The following is a 17,173-nucleotide window of genomic DNA, read 5'->3' as shown; positions in this document are numbered from 1 at the left end:
CTATTATATAAATAAAACAATTATAATTATACATTATTTCTATTAGAAATCATTTCATAAAGCAAAGTAGAACTTTGTAGTTTTATTTATTTTAGTTTACAGACCAGTACCGAGAAACTAATTGACACTTGAGAGATGGACGGCTGTGCAAAGTCCGTTGAAGGAGCCTAGAAAGGTACGAGTGGATCCCAGATGTCCAACCCACGCTCTTCACACTGACTGCTAGACTCTGGTTTTGCTTTGTTCAGGGGTGACTATACCCTAGTTCTTACTATTTGGAGTCAGAAAGTATTTAACTTTTTTTTATTATTTTATTGGAGCCTGAAGTTATGCGACCTTGGATATCTAAGAGAGTGTTTAGATATTTAAAGAGACACAACTTCTAAAGTGTGAAATTTTTAAAAGACTGGGATTTTGGAAATTTGGAATATGTTTTATATTGTGATAATATTAACATGTTGTGTTGGGGACAAATGAGAAAGAAAAGGTTCTAGTTGAACTGTGATAATTCTATGTCAAGCCGACAAAGGGTTGATTGTGCTGGTTAGTTTATGTCAACATGACATAAACTACAGCCAGTTTGGAAGAGGGAACCTCAATAAAAAAAATGTTCTCATCGGACTGTCCTGTGGGCAAACCTGTGGTGCGTTTTCTTGATCAATGATTGACAGGGGAGGGCCAAGTTCACTACGGGTCGTGCCACACTGGTTGTCTTGTAGTCCTTGAGTGTGCTAAGAAAGGCTGAGCACACCACGAGGAGCAAACCAGGGAGCAGTGTGCCCTCCACGGCTCTGCACCAGTACCCGCTCCTGTCCAACTCCCTCTGAGGATGGACTGTGGTGTGAAGTTGAGTAAACTAAAGCCCTTCTCTCCAAGTTGCTTTCAGTCTTGGTGTTTTATCACAGTAATAGAAATCCTTAGACAATATTTAAGGGAAATAGTTAAAGGAAAAAATTAATGGATTACGAATTTTTCCTTACTTTTCACTATTTATTTCTATCATACTTATAAATTAAAAACCAACTTAACAGAATATTATCTAATTTGAGAATATATTTCCTTTTAAGTACACTAAAAACTCATCAAAATAACTACATTTATTTACTCTCTTCATACACCAGAAAACAGTACTTAAGTATTTCCAGGTATTATGAATGTAATCCTAAGAATAGCAGACATTTAAGCCATTAAGAACATCTAATTAAAACACACACTATTAGGACTTTTTTTTTTACCTGTCCTTTTGCTATAAGATAAGCGACAATTGAGGTATGTCCGAACTGAGCAGCCAAATGGATACAGCTGCATCCTTCCCCGTCAATTAATGAGGGGTCTGCACCATATTTCATTAGTTGCACAACCATGGATAAATGGCCTTGTCTAAAAAATAGAAAGACAAACATTTAAACATAAAGTTATTTCAAAGACAGTCTTGTGGAAAAAGTACACTTGGGAGGGTAATGGCGGGCAGTTAAATCATGTATTTTATGAAGCTGCTTTAGAATAAGACCTTTAAAGTAGTTTATGGATTTTGAAAGCTTTAAATGGAACAAAAGCCTCGATAATTTAATGAAAACAATCTTAACTTCTCCTTAAATATCATAATTACTATGTTAATTTCATTCCAATATAACCCTAAAAGTCCCAAGAACTAACCTGTTTAACTGTAAACACATGCACCCTTCCAAAGTATTACATTTACTAATCCAAAATATAATCAACTTTTAGAATTGGACTAGCTCGCTTCCCTGAGGACAGCTTGTAACTCTGTTTCCAATGAAGACAACACTAGGCAGCAATAAATACACAATTAACTATATCAAGTTCAGGCATATCATTAAAAACAAAAGGTAAAGGAGCCAAGGGGACGGGTGAAGTAGAAGTAAATGTAAACCTTGTGGCCCAGTGCAATGGAGTTGAATTCAGGTCTCCTCCAAGCTGATCCACAATAGCACCTTTCGAAATATAGTATCTGTAAAATAAAGTTTGCAGTTTTCATCTTCAACTTTAGATATGTGAAAAATAAAATGTTTCCCACTTGAGCTATCGATCAATTCTCTGCCTTTGAAGATAAAAAGTGTTTAGGAGAATTTCATATTAAACATAGCACTTTTTTTTCTAGAAAAAGGAAATGATTTTAAAGCTATAAAAAATGCCAAGAAACCATATAAAAAAGGTGATTAGACAATCACAAGGATTTTGGAATTGGTAGTTGTACACACAAGAGTCAAGAATACTATATATATAATCAGTAAGAAAAGCTTGTGTCAGCAGTTCTTGTTGCTTATGATCCAGAGTGAATGAGTTTGAGTATACACACAATAAAACAAACTGAACTTTGGGGGAGAACTCCCCATCTACCATCTTAGCATGATAATTAGGCATGAAGAGTCGAAATCAGATGCATCAATGGAAGGGACACAGGCTGGGAGCAAAAGTTGGCAGAACTAAGCATGATAATTAGAACTTTGTTTCCTAACAACCAACTTCCTCTTCTTTTGAACCCTACAAAAGGAAGCCCTAAACAATAATCAGGACCTATGGTGGTTTGAAGGAAAATGGCCCCAAAGGGAGTAGTACTGCAAGGAGGTGTGGTTTTATTGGAGGAAGTACATCACTGTGGAGGCGGGCTTTGAGGTCTCATATATACTCAAGCCATGCCTAGAGAACACTTCCTGCTGCCTACATAAAATGTAGAACTCTTAGCCACCTCTCCAGCACCATGTCTGCCTGCATGCTGCCTTGCCTCCCACCATGACAATAATGGACTAAGCCTCTGAACTATAAGCAAGCTTGTGCAATTAAATGTTTTCCTTTAAAAGAGTTGCTGTGTCTGGGTCTGTGGTCCAGCTGCAGACAGGGTCTGTGTTGATGTCAGTGGCCCATCTCATCCCAGGGGGCCTTAGGAATCACGTGAAATTAAATCAAAGGGGCATGCTGAGCCTGCCTTGACCTTTGCAGGCCCAGGGAAATCTGGTCTTGCCTCTAGCTGGACACTTCAGCAAGAGAGCTGGCTCCAACTCTCAGGGGAGAGCTGGCCCCAGCACTTGGGAGAGACGGCCCCACTCCTCACTATAGGTGAGGGTGTACAGGACCCTGAGGACATGGGCATAGGGGGGGTGACACGGCCTCCTCGCCTGAGGTGGGTAACCCTAACCCCAGTGGCCCAGAATGACCAGCTCAGCTACGGCTGGGCCTTTGGGTTGGCCCACCCTAACCTTTAGCACATCTAGGCCTACTAGAGCTTGTGAAGAGACTGGCCCTTAGGATCTCCATGACTCAGGACGGCCATGGGATATCCCAGAGGAGTTCCAGTGAGGATCCAGTGATGATGGTGTACCAGAAACCAAGGGCCCTAAACCAGACCAGTGACTCCCTGCAATGAACATCTGCTAGTGAAGCTGGTAAGGGTCTGCTTACTACATGATATTGAGGACCCCAGACACCACAACAAATGAAAAGGTGTTGGAAAGGCGGGAAAAGAGAAGCAAAGAGGTTTAGTTTTTGTTTGTTTTGTTCTTGTTTTTGTGTGCTTGTTTGCTTTGTTTCATTTTCTTTTGTGGAGGGGGCACTGAAAAAGTGAGAGAAAGACATGGGGGTGGGTGCGAGGAATTGGGGTGCATGATTTGAAACTCCCATAGAATCAATTATTCTTTTAAAAAGAATTTTTATATTCTTTAAAAAGAAGCTATAAAGAAACTAACAAAAATAAGTCCATGTTACCAAATTTCAGTGCAAAAATTCAAAGAATTAAGCTTTGCCAAAGAGACTGTTTAAAAAAATGACACCACCAACAACAAAAAAATGAAGCTATAATTACTGAAACACAAGGTACCACTGAGAACAAAAGCAATACCAAAGCCAACAACATAATTACTGCATTCAACATACATCTTTTATAATAACTTTAAATAAAAATAGCTTCAACTCTCCAATCAAAAGATACAGGTTGGCTGAATGAACCAAAAAACAAAAATCCATCTGTTGTCTACAATAAACAACCTCAATATAATGATTCAACACCACCAGAGAGTGCAAAGATGGACAAAAGTCCTCCAAGTAAGCAAGGAGGACAGGAAGCAAGCAGGGTCAATACCCTAATAAATGACAACAGACTTCAAACTAAAGCTAATCAGAACTGATAAAGGGTACTTCGTTCTAATTAAGGGAACAATTAACCAGAAAGATATTACTATCCTAAAGATATATGCACCAAACTCTGATGCACCCAATTTCATAAAAAGAGAAGTATAGGAATTAAAGACAAAGATTAACATCAATTCATCAACAGTATGTGACTTCAATGTCCCACTTTCTCCAATGCACAAGTCATCTGGACAAAGATTAGCAGAGAAACATCAGAATTAAATGACATTATTCATCATAGGAACTAAACAGTTATCTACAGATAATTCACCCCCACTCTAAAGAACACACACTCTACACACGCAAGTGTCTCAAAACCAAAACAAACCATGGGGATGAAAAGCAAGTCTGTTGTTTTTGTTGTTTTTCCTTCTTGGTTTTTCAAAACAGGGGTTCTCTGTCTAACAGCCATGGCTGTCCTGGAACTCAAGTCTATAAACCAGGCTGGCCTCAAACTCACAAAGATTCACCTGCCTCTGCCTCCATAGTGCTGGAATTAAAAGCGTGCACCACCACAGCCCAACTAAAAACAAGTCTTAACTGTATGGACTGAGCAGGTTGCACTATTTATTTTGAAATGTATATAGGTATATAATTAATGATTAAATAATTATTAAATATAGAATTATTTTATTTAAATTAAATTATTTATTTAATTAAGTAACTAAAAACAGGCTATGAGTTTGAGAGAGAGTAAGGGGGTACATGGAAAGGACTAGAGGAAGAAAGGAATGGCCAAAAATTGTAATTTTAGTTTAAAAAAAGAAGCAATGACTAAAGGGGGTATATGGGAAGGGCTAGAGGAAGAAAGGGAAGGCCAAAAATATCTAATTATAATTAAAAAAGCAATAGCTGAAAAGATTTTTCCCCAACTCTGATTAAAAACGTTAACCCACAAAATCAAAATTACTTGAATTCTCATTCAAGATAAATTAAAAGAAATTCATACTTTGTGGATTCTTCATGTCAGACTACAGAAACGAGAGATGGAAAATCTTAAGGGGAATCAAACAAAACAAAACTTGAAAAGTGCAATGGTAGATGGAATTTCTCAACAGTGACAAAAACCAGAACACAGCACAGTGACCTTTGGGATGGGCAAGACAGAGAAAACAAGACATACAAAATCTATCAACCCAGATTTCTAGTTCATGTGAAAGCTTCCTTCATAAAGATGAAATAAAGCACTTCCTGACAAATGAGAATCAGACAAGAGTGTACAATGCAGACTGAGAACGTCAGGAGCAAAGGGCAGGCTCTGAAGGAAGCGGCCCCTCAGTGACATTAGCACTGACACTGCTTCATCTTTGCCTAGGACTTGCTTTTCCCCATCTAGAATCCATACTCAGAATGTAGGAGCCAAGTGAAATTACCCAAATTCAAGTTCAATTCTAACCTTTATTAGCAGCTGTGATATTGGACAGCATATTTATTAAGCTTTCTACTTCATAAAAAATGTTACATCGCAAATGGAGTTATTTCAATAATTATGGCAAAAAGGAAACGTGGAAAAGTACTCTATATGACTCGACTCATGTAGGCTTGCAATAGATGTCAAACATAAGTTCTTTTCTTTCAAGGTACACAGAATATACACCATGGACGCTACAGATTTTAGAATCACTAGTTCTGATGATAATTACTTTCAGTAACTTTATAGTAATGGAAAACCTTATTAATTAAAGCTTATTAAAGAGAAGCAGAGAAAACACATACTTGACTAAATCTATTCTGTTATTGATGGCAGCCCAATGAAGAAGTGTAACATTTTCTTTGTCCGGTTGCCGTACATCATAACCTGCTTCCACCAATTCTCGGCAGCGTTCATATATTCCATATCTAGAAAAGAGAACAAGTCATTCTACAAGTACTTAAAGCATTTAAAGTTGAGCACAATATTTTCAGAAGTAATGGGTTTTTTTTTTTTTTTTGAGACAGGATACTCCAGGTTGGCCTTAAACACACAGCAACCTCTTGCCTCAGCTCCCAATTTATTGGAATTACATGTGTGACATCACACTTGGTTGGCTTGATGCTTCATTTTCATACTTAGAAATTAAAACTATTTTCCAACATACAATATTACTTTGAAAATATCAATATTTCAACATCTTTCACTAATTCTTTTTTTGTAACTTGAAAATGTTTCATTTGTAATAATGTAAAATTTCATGAGGTTCAAGACAGAAAAAAAAGCAAAATTAGCCAGTTTCTTTATATCAAAACTTAGTCCTCAAAACTATGCAGATTTTAAAACTAAACAGAAGCTAAAAAATATTAAATTATAAGAAAATAACAGGGACTACATAAGATGTTAGAGGAATACCATGAACAAAATCTGTTTTATAAAAATACTAGGATTCTCAATTTATAAACCTAGCTGATAATCCTGAAGGCAAGTAAAACTCTGTGCTGGGGTAGGAATGGGGTGCAAATTCCTGCGACTCAGTCAGCCCATTAATAACGCCCACAAGAAAGCTCCGAGCAGCGGCTCATATCTGATAAGAGGGAGGCAAGTGCAGACTGACCCTCATCCTTGAGCATCAAAATTTACTATGTTAAAGATTTATTTTTATTTGACCAGTGTTTGCCTGCATGCATGTGCATTTACCAAGTGTGTGCTATGACCCTGGGAGTCAGAGGAGGGCTTTGGATCCCCCCAAGAATTGGGGTTACAGACAGTTATGGGCTGCCCTGTAGGTCCTGAGATCTGAACCCAGTTCCTCTGAAAGATCAAGAGAGCCCCTGTCCCCCACCCCCTGCCCCAAGGTTTTCATTTAGAAGTATTTTCCAAGTATAAAGTCGATTTATTTAACTATTAGAAAGTTTTGTGAATGGAACAAAAGTCATAATAAAAAATTAAGCCAAGTCAATAATCCAAATAAAAACGGAGCTTTGATTTTTTAATCAATTAGGAAAAGGTAGAAAATAATGGTTTTAATTGCATAAAGAAAACGTTTACGTTTTAGTAATATTGTTTTAGTTTGCTGTTTGTTGTTGAGATTAAATAAACACTGACCAAAAGCAACTTGAGAATAGAAGGGTGCTATTCAGTTTATAGGCTTCAGGGCATATTTCAGCTTATAGGTTACAGCCCATCATTAAAGAAAGTCGGAGCAGGAATTCAAGGCAGGAACTGAAGCACAGACCATGGAAAATGCTGCTGACCAGCTTGCTGAAGAGCAGGAGCTTTCAGCCAAGGAGCCACTTCTCCAGCCCCCAAAGTTAACAACTTTTAATTAAATTTTTAATTATTCTATTTATTGTGTGCATATGTATAGGTATGCCATGGTTCACGTGGGGAAATCAGAGCACAACTTACAGGAATCAATTCTCTGCTTTCTCTCTGTGAGTCCAAAATATAGACCTTGGGAACTTGGGTTGTGAGGCTTGGTGGCAAGCGTGTTACCAATGAGCCTTCTAGCCAGACCCTCAATATCTTCTTTCATTAAAGACTTATTTTTATCAATTCTAATTATGTGTGTGTGGTATTATGCACACATGTGTACAGGTGCTACAGAGGCCAGAGGCATCAGATCCCCCTGGAGCTGGGGCTACAGCCATCCCATGTGGGTTCTGAGAACCAAAGTCTGGGTTTCCTCCAAGAGCAGTAGACGCTTGACCACGGACAACCTCTCCAGCCATCACCATCTTGACCCCTGCTACCCTTTATTAGGAAAATTTTTAAGGATAAACAAAAACAGGAAAGAAAAAAAAAACAACCAGTACATTAAGCCACCAAAATCCTCCACTGAAGCCTTAACCAATTACTATTTATCAATAAAAAATCGTGAGTCAGATTATTAGGGAAAGACCCTGAAAGGTCAGAGAAGCAGGGAAGAAGTCCCCAGTGACCTCCTATCTCTTCTGTTCCTTCCTCCAAAAAGAGGCCAGATTCCCTCTCAGCCCGCCTTATTACTTCCTGTCTCCTATCTGTCTACAGTCCTCCAAACCTCTATGGTTAATTTTGGTTAGCAAGTGGCTAGCTCCACCCTCTGACTCCTAGCAAGTATTTGTCAGAACACAATAAAAATATCACACAACACACCATCAAGCTACACACAATCATTTCCTAGCCAAAATATTAGATCTCTGGAATTATATACCATAAAAAACAAACACGTAAATTTGACATTTCTACTTTTTGTTTCTTTGGGGTTTTTGTCCTCCTCACCCTCTGCAAAGAGCACTAGCATGAGCATTAAAGGTGTGTGGCACCAGACCCATATAATTTCTTAGTCAAATTCAAAAAGGTCCTCCATAGCACAAGGTTAAGAGACAGAAGAATAATAATAAGACACTAAAAGCAAACATTAGAACTTCTAATTGTATTTATACTGTACCTAATAGAGAAACAAACTATAGGTATATTTCTAGAGACCTCATACTGCTGCTCCATCCCTGGTTCTATCATGCATGTGTGCAAACACACACACACACACACACAGAGCACAACCTAAGTGAGGAACAGATGAAGAGGACAATGCTATCTTTAGCTGTTCTCTTGCACAAGTGTCTGATGAAAGAACCTGAGTATCACTACTATCAGTTTATGATCTAGCATACTTTTGTAAGTACTTGAAACTGGCCATCCCTAGCCCTATCTTTACTTTTTATTTTGCAGTAAGACCCTACTAAATTGCTCAGGCTAGCCTGAGACAAGCTTTGAACTTAAAATCCTTCTGCCTCAGTCTCCCAAGTAGGTCTGTACCACCAGACCCAGTTCTAGGCATATTAGCATAAACAACAGAATCTCACCTTGAATACGATGGTAAATGACCACAAAAACATTTTTAATATATGCAAAAATCACTGGCTATTTCCTCATGCTTTAAAGTCTATAAGGAAAATATAAGTAGACAAGGAAAGATTCTTGGAGGATGGTAGAACAGGAAGCACCAGAAATAACTTATCTACCTAAAGAGTTCCTGCACTGGTGATATCTGTGTACTCTATCCTGGAACTCTGGAATTTACCGGACACTTCCAACTTCCTGGCAAATTCTTGGGTTTCAAATTGTGATTAATTTCAGGTTATAGCACAGCAGCAGACACAAATCATCAACATCCACCCCCAGCAGGCAGTATAAGCTTGTTCCAGGAGCAACCACAAAACAACACATCAGAACCAGAGAGGGTGGAAAGGATGCTGCCTGTCTGGCTGCCGTTTGAGATGTCACGGGGGGGGGGGGGGGGTGTCAGTGCCCACTGCTGCTGCTGCTGCTCAGCCTTCCACCTGCTACACCCCAGCCTCCCTCAGGCTGGCAGGGCTCTGCTCTGACTCATGAGGCCACTGGCCCTTTACCGCTCCCCTTTGTGTTTCTCCTCTCTTCTTCTGGGATGTAACAATAAGAGTCACATCATTCAAAGGAAACTGCATATAGTGGGAAAATTAAAAGGTGACAATGCCACTGGCCCTTTACCGCTCCCCTTTGTGTTTCTCCTCTCTTCTTCTGGGATGTAACAATAAGAGTCACATCATTCAAAGGAAACTGCATATAGTGGGAAAATTAAAAGGTGACAATGAATGTCCAGGGAGGGTACATGCTCAGAAAGATCCAAGAGGACCTTAAACTTATATTTGGGCTGAGGTATTGGGAAAAATCACTGATAACAATCAAAAAACAAAAGCGGCAAATCTTGAGAAGAGGGGAGTGTCTGATTTCCATGGTTACTATATTTTTAAATTCGAATGTTCAGTTTTCAGGGAGAAAACATACACATTCACATACACGCTGTAAAATCGACAACCGGAGGGGTACTGGGAAAATCTAGTCATACCTTTTAGACCATATTTAGTGTGTTGCATGCACATGTGCCACAGAGCATCTTTTGAAACCTGCAGGAATCAGTTCTCACAGTTGGAACTCAGGCCAACAGGCTTGACAGCAAGAACCTGAACACTGAGCCATCTTCCCAGCTCCAGGATACATTTTTGTATAGTATTAAAATTTGTATAAATTCTATAGTATCAATACAAATTAAGGAAGTTATAATAATGTTAGGATATTAAGAATAGCCATGGAAACCACAAAGAAAATACCTATACAAATGAGAAAGGTATTAAGTATTTCACTATAAAAATCAATTAAGGAGCCCAAAACAATGAAGGCTACTGTTACTGTCACTGCAGTTGGTCCCCCAACAAACCTAGACAGTAAGACCCTACTGCTGAAGACACCATACGGCCTGGCCACAGGAACCAAGAAAGCAGGGTGGAATTCAGATGGCTGCTTCCTCCCTTCAGGCTGATAGGGCAGAACAGTCATCCACTGTCTTACTCAGCTGTGGATCCTGTGTGCTACACTACCCACTGGCCAGGCAAGACACGCCCACTGGGACAATAATGGCAGGTCTATTATTATGGAGGTAACTGCTCTCTTACAGGCACTGAGGCCAATTTCAGAGAGAAAAATTACCTTCCGGTACAGAAACCTAATCAAAAGCTGGTGACTGCAGAGTATGGGAGCAACAGAACAACGTTTTGCTAAATGAATATGATGTGCCAGTCCAACTGACATGTAAATTTATGTTTATGACCAAAGATTAAGTCAGAAGTCAGGTGTGGTCAGAGGGACTGCAGGACTTATGCTGAAAATAAGTTAACTCAGCCATGAGTGAGACTTTGCATTACCCTCTCCGCAGAGCAGGGAACACTGTGGCAGAGAGACAGAGGATGAGGTGGGATGCTGGCTCTCGGGCATGACACAGCCATGGCACTCGAGAACTCCCAGCAGCTATGCCTACCTGCACAAGACCTGTATCAACATCTTGTCCTGGAGAGTTTCCAGAGTGGCCCCCAGGACCTCTACATTAAGAGGTAGTTAGTTAATGTTGATGGGGGGAAGGAGGAAGAAAGGTTTTCTTCTCATCACCTATGTTCCTTTAAACAATCCTAATGAAACTCATTCTGTCATACACAGACACATGTATACACACCCAGACACATACTCATATACACAGGTGTGCACACGCTTTTCATTATGTATAATTAGTATATGCTAATAAAAACATTTAAGTAGAAAGAGAAAAATCAAGAGAGATCTTCCTGCATCTGATATTTCTCAAGTACCTCTTACTCAAACCAGTCAATATGCTCGAGGGGTAGATTTTTGTAATAACACGTTCTTAATATTCCATTTCCCATGTATGAAACTGCTCTAGAAGCTTGCTACACTAGACTATAACCTTTTAGGTAGGGCATGGCTGTGCACATCTTTACTTCCAGTACTTGGGAGGCAAAGGCAGGCAGATCTATGAGTTTGAGAACAGCCTGGACTACACAGTGACTTCTAGGCCAGCCAAGGATACATAGTGAGACTCTTGTCTCAAAAACAAAAACAAAATAAAACACCCTTCCCCCCCCCATTCACAATATCTAGACTTTTAAAAAGAAAATAGAAGAGAAACTTATTAGTAAGAAGATCAGGAGAAGAAGAAATAGGTACAGGGTTAAAGTACAGTATAGGGATGCGTGAAAATATATCGAATATATTATCTTATATAATTCATATGTGCTAGTGGATTTTCTTCTTGAAGTATATATATAAATGGTCAAAAAGACCAAGAAAAACATGGACAAAGTAAGTATACTGTGACTATTAATTGTTAGACAACTCTAAAATGCTGAGGGACTCAATTCATGTTCCTCTTATGTCTGCAGATAAAAAGCCTGCTGTATTCAACTTCCATATGATTTGAATTATAATATTCTTAGTTATCATTTTCTTATCCAGTCTCAAAGACCAATATAATCTGACATATGGTAAATCATTATTTTGAACATTTTTGTGATAGCCCCCGTAGTGTGTGTATATATATACAAATGCATATATAATAATTAACTGCATTATATTTGTGTAGCTGGAAGTCTTTTCTCTGTCTTGTCTGTTTCCTGTCTGGTTTCTCTCCCGTCCGCCAGTCCATGAAGCCACTTATGAAATAAATCATTAGGCGGCTTAATATTAATGATAATTTTTGACTGATGGCTCAGGCTTCTTACTGGCTAGCTCTACATATAAATTCACCCATTTCTTTTTTTTTTTTTTTTTTTTTTTTTTTTTTTTTTTTTTGATTTTTCGAGACAGGGTTTCTCCGTAGCTTTTGGTTCCTGTCCTGGAACTAGCTCTTGTAGACCAGGCTGGCCTCGAACTCCCAGAGATCCGCCTGCCTCTGCCTCCCGAGTGCTGGGATTAAAGGCGTGCGCCACCACCGCCCGGCAAATTCACCCATTTCTAATAAGCTGTGTATCATCACATGCCCTGTAGCTTACTGATAATGCTCTAGCATCTTACTCCTCCGGCAGCTCCCCCACTCTGCCTTTTTTCTCCCTGTCTCTCTGCTTGGATCTCCCGCCTACCTGTATTCTGTCCTGCCATAGGCCAAAGCAGCTTCTTTATTAAAAAATGGTAATAAAACATATTCACAGCATACAGAGGGGCATCCCACATCATATCCGTGTACCTGGTTGAGTGGTAGGGAATATGGAATACACCCTTATATTTTTAACTCAAAGGTACTTCTAAAGTTGGAAATGTTTTCTAGTTGTTCACATTAAATATTCTTTTTTTTTTATTATTGAGAAAAGGAAAAAAAAACAAGTTTCCGCCTCCTCCCAGCCTCCCATTTCCCTCCCCCTCCTCCCACCCTTCTCCTCCTCCCCCCACTCCTCTCCCCCTCCCTCTCCAGTCCAAAGAGCAGTCAGGGTTCCCTGCCCTGTGGTAAGTCCTAGGTCCTTCCCCCTCCGTCCATATCTAGGAAGGTGAACATCCAAACTGGCTAGGCTCCCACAAAGCCAGCACATTAAGTAGGATCAAAACCCCATGCCATTGTCCTTGGCTTCTCATCAGCCCTCATTGTTCGCCATGTTCAGAGAGTCCAGATTTATCTCATGCTTTTTTCAGTCACAGTCCAGCTGGCCTTGGTGAGCTCCCAATAGATCAGCTCCACTGTCTCAGTGGGTGGGTGCACCCCTCGTGGTCCTGACTTCTTTGCTCATGTTCTCCCCACATTAAATATTCTTAAGGTAAAATAATAAACTTCCATAAAAGTTTAAGTAGCAAAAGCAAACAGCTGATGGGAATTACAACAATTTAACTGAGATACTGACATATCTCAGGTAATAAAATACATAACTCATATTCATATTTCACTTAAAACAAATATCAAGGAAGAAAATAATCACAACAAAAACCTTACTGTGTAGCCTTGACTATGTCCCATGTGCTATAGTCATCAATATGAGTTTTTCGCCCAAGAGGTTCACCATATCCATGGTTATAATGGCTTTGTGGTTTGATTTCCTGTTAAAGAGAAAAAACACATAAGTAAGAAAAGCAAAACTACAGAAAATAGTTTAATATTTTTATTTTTGTTCTATTTAACAAATATTCTTATTGAAATACTTATGTTTAGCTTACTCAAAATCCATAATCTAGAGAAAAAGCATGGCCAAACAAATCTTCCCCTTGTACACATCTCAAAACTAAAAAGCTCTGAGGTAAGAAATTACAAATTAGCAATTGTCTTTTGTATCACAGACTCTTCACATCTTTCTGAAATTCTCATTCTCTTGTGACAAACTTTTCTCTTACTCTAAAATAACCTTAGCTCTAATGCTATGTGCCACTAACAAAGGGAAAGGATTTACCTGCTCTCTTAGAGAAATATAACATGCAAGAACATTCCTCTTCTAACTATGGTGGCACACACCTTTAATCCCAGCACTTGGGAAGCAGAGGCAGGTAGAACTACATGAGTTCAAGACCAGTTGGTCTACAGAGCAGGTTTCAAGATAGCCAGAGCTACACAGTGAGACCCTGTCTCAAAACAAAACAAAACAAAACAAACAAAAAAAAAAACTTCTATTCTCAGATACTAGCTTTTCCTAAACCTGTCTAGGAAAATAAACAGCTCTAACAGAACGTCTATCTGCCTGAATACAGTCATGCCTCCTATAATACTTCAGTCAACAACAGACTATACAAACTTGTAGCCTCAAAAACTTACTATACTAGAGCTGAAACATTATCACCTAGTATATTCACTGCAGCTTTTAGACACTCCACACAGACACACCGCAATGCACTGCAGTGTTACCTCCCTGGACACTCCATACACTCACACACTGCATTGTCTATGCTCTGTCTTGAACTCCTTTTCCACATATTCCCCCAAGTTTTCCACATATTCTCCTCACAGCTAGACTTTAAAACATGACAGGGCAGGAACACGTATCTTTGAGTACTGTACAGCAGAGCATGACACTGGTGCTCTTTTTTTAAGACAGGGTCTCACCAGGTAACCCAGACTGACCTAAAAATCACAATCCTCCTGCCTCTAACTCCCAAGAGCTCCCATCACAGACATGTGCCACCATGTGCATCTATACTGGTGGCCTTAAAGAAAATAAAAGAATGGAAGGGATTTTTTTCTTTTCTCATATTGAAAACACTTTAGTTCCAACACGGGGGGGGGGGGGGGGGGCAAGTGAATCTCTGTGACCATGAGACCAGCCTGATCTACATAATAAGCTCCAGGACAGCCAAAACCAGACACTAGAAAGATCCTGTCGCAGAAAAGCAAAACAACAACAGAAAACAAACAGAAAAGCTTCCACTCATTTAACATTTCTTCATTTCTTGAAGAGGGTATGGAAGGACAATATTTGTAATCCCATCAACAATACATTATTAACTACTTTTCCATGGTACTGGATATTATTTTTAAATTCTTCCCTATTTAAAGTAACAGTTTACATGCTTTTAATCCCAGCACGGAGGCAGAGGAAGGTGGATCTCTGTTGAGTTTGAGGCCAGATTGGTCTGCAAGTCAGTCCCAGGACAGTCCCCCCCCCCCCCCGAAAAAAAAGAAAGAAAGAAAAAAGAAGTATTTTTCTATTGCATTATTTTTGAGAGTTTCCTATTAACATTCTTTGGAGTATGAGGACTTTATTCTACTAGAGTCCTGAGATTCATTTAACATGTCTGAATTAGACCTGTATACACAATATTAGATATTACTCATTTTCTTACTTAAAGATGTCAATCCCATTTTTAGTATCGCTAATTGGTGGCTTCAGTGTGTTTCTGACATTATACGATTAATAGTTACACACATTAATCTGCTCTCAATTTTTATATTTAAATACAACTGCAATTATTAATGCTATTGACCAAATATTCTTTCTCAGGCACACAGTAAGATTGTACAACCCTGGCCATTTGAAAGAAGTCTGAGTAAGTGACAGGCTTTTATTTTTAACTGAATATGAACGAAGAATATACACTTCACTCTTACTTTCTGTGTCACAGACACCGGCAGTCCTTTTAGAGTAAAAACAGTCATTCTGGGTCTGACAGCAGCCACTGCTTACCCATAATGTGCGTGCTACATGAACCAGTAACACTGACGCTGTTATCAGTTTAGGGTTGAGACTGCAGCAAGTCTAGTTTATCCTATTATCAGAAACATGAGAGCTATTTATTTGGAGAAATACTATACAAATAGATCTCTATAAATCTTAATTATATTTTAGTGATGGTTGTAACCACAATATGCTTTGGCTAACTTATATTTACAGATTTCTTATATGTGGCCATATATAAAAAATTATTTTAGAATAATGTCTCTTTAAATAGTCTAAAGTACAAATTAATTTCTTAAAAATACATGGTATTGTTTTCTCATTTTCATGGATCAAGTCACCTATGCTAAACATTTTACAAGACTGATTCTTTTTTTTTAATATTTATTTATTATGTATACAATATTCTGTCTGTGTGTATGTCTGCAGGCCAGAAGAGGGCACCAGACCTCTTTACAGATGGTTGTGAGCCACCATGTGGATGCCGGGAATTGAACTCAGGACCTTTGGAAGAGCAGGCAATGCTCTTAACCTCTGAGCCATCTCTCCAGCCCTCAAAATGCTTTTCTCTAAACCAATCCTCACTGGCTCCCTTCTCTGAACCCCCTCATAACACCCTCTCATTCTGTCCAGACTCCTCCCCTATGACATTTTAACAATCATATAAAATCCTCCATGAACCTGTCCCAGCTGACGCTTTTCAATTGTATTTACCATTCTCCTCCTATACATTTGTATGCTGTGTACTTTCAAATCCTTGCTCTTCTATCTTAGCTCATGCTAGTCATCCTACTTAGAAACAGTTCTGGGCTTAGGCAACTTTTAAACCCTTCAACTCACACTATTCAAATATCACTTTCCCTTTCCCCTTGTTTCCCTGGGGCACCTAGACAGCACCTGAGCTCCCATTACTATACAAACAAATCATTAAGCACTGTGTGGAGGAATTATGTCGGTTTGTTATCTCTAACAAACCTAGTGGCTTAAAGCAACATAAATTTATTATTTTAGGCTTCTGGTTCAGAAACCCAGAATCACTGTGCTTGCTTGCTAAAAGCAAGAATGTCAGCTCTGCAAAAAACGTTCCTTCAGCGGTAAGAGTTATTGCTTCCAGTATTGTGGGGGCTGGGGACTCCTGTTGACCAGAGGATAAACAAGGTTAGAGAAGAGACAAAGTCCAAGGTGCAGAGTTGGCACTGTGCAGTTTTCTCTCAGTTACCGAATAGCTACGGAGATATTCAAGTGCGGGCTTTCCTAGCAAGTTCAGTATCACAGCCTCTCCCTTTAAAATGCAAGAAGCTTTATCAGATCTTGTTCTCAGTGCTTTTGCTCCAAAAATCAAGCTGAGATGGGGGCTGGAGAGATGGCTCAGTGGTTAAGAGCATTGCCTGCTCTTCCAAAGGTCCTGAGTTCAATTCCTGGCAACCACATGATGGCTCACAACCATCTGTAAAGAGGTCTGGTGCCCTCTTCTGGCCTGCAGACATACACACAGACAGAATATTGTATACATAATAAATAAATAAATATTTAAAAAAACAAAAATCAAGCTGAGAGCAAAGAAAAGTTGTCCTGAACACCCTATTCTCCACAGGCCTATCAGAGGAGTGTATCTCTCATGGAAAAGTAGCAAGAGCTTTCTGCCATGTGTCAGCACTGACAG

The 17,173-nt window shown here is 39.2% G+C and overlaps 1 protein-coding gene across 1 annotated transcript in view; it reads right to left on the bottom strand.

The window, feature by feature from the left end:
- Zdhhc17 (zinc finger DHHC-type palmitoyltransferase 17) overlaps positions 1-17,173 on the bottom strand; it is a 63,860-nt gene that overhangs the window by 32,524 nt on the left and 14,163 nt on the right. The window contains exons 2-5 of the mRNA XM_041668828.1: positions 13,344-13,447; positions 5,863-5,985; positions 1,895-1,972; positions 1,236-1,380 (exon numbers count right to left, since the gene is read on the bottom strand). Coding sequence (XP_041524762.1) covers positions 1,236-1,380; positions 1,895-1,972; positions 5,863-5,985; positions 13,344-13,447 — 450 coding nt within the window. The remainder of the gene's footprint in view (positions 1-1,235; positions 1,381-1,894; positions 1,973-5,862; positions 5,986-13,343; positions 13,448-17,173) is intronic.

This window comes from Microtus oregoni, unplaced genomic scaffold (assembly GCF_018167655.1).
Source record: "Microtus oregoni isolate MIOR12 unplaced genomic scaffold, Mior012 000001F_ref0000356, whole genome shotgun sequence".
NCBI lineage: Eukaryota > Metazoa > Chordata > Mammalia > Rodentia > Cricetidae > Microtus > Microtus oregoni.
The sequence above is the reverse complement of the archived record's forward strand: the minus strand, read 5'-3'. Positions and strand labels throughout refer to the sequence as shown.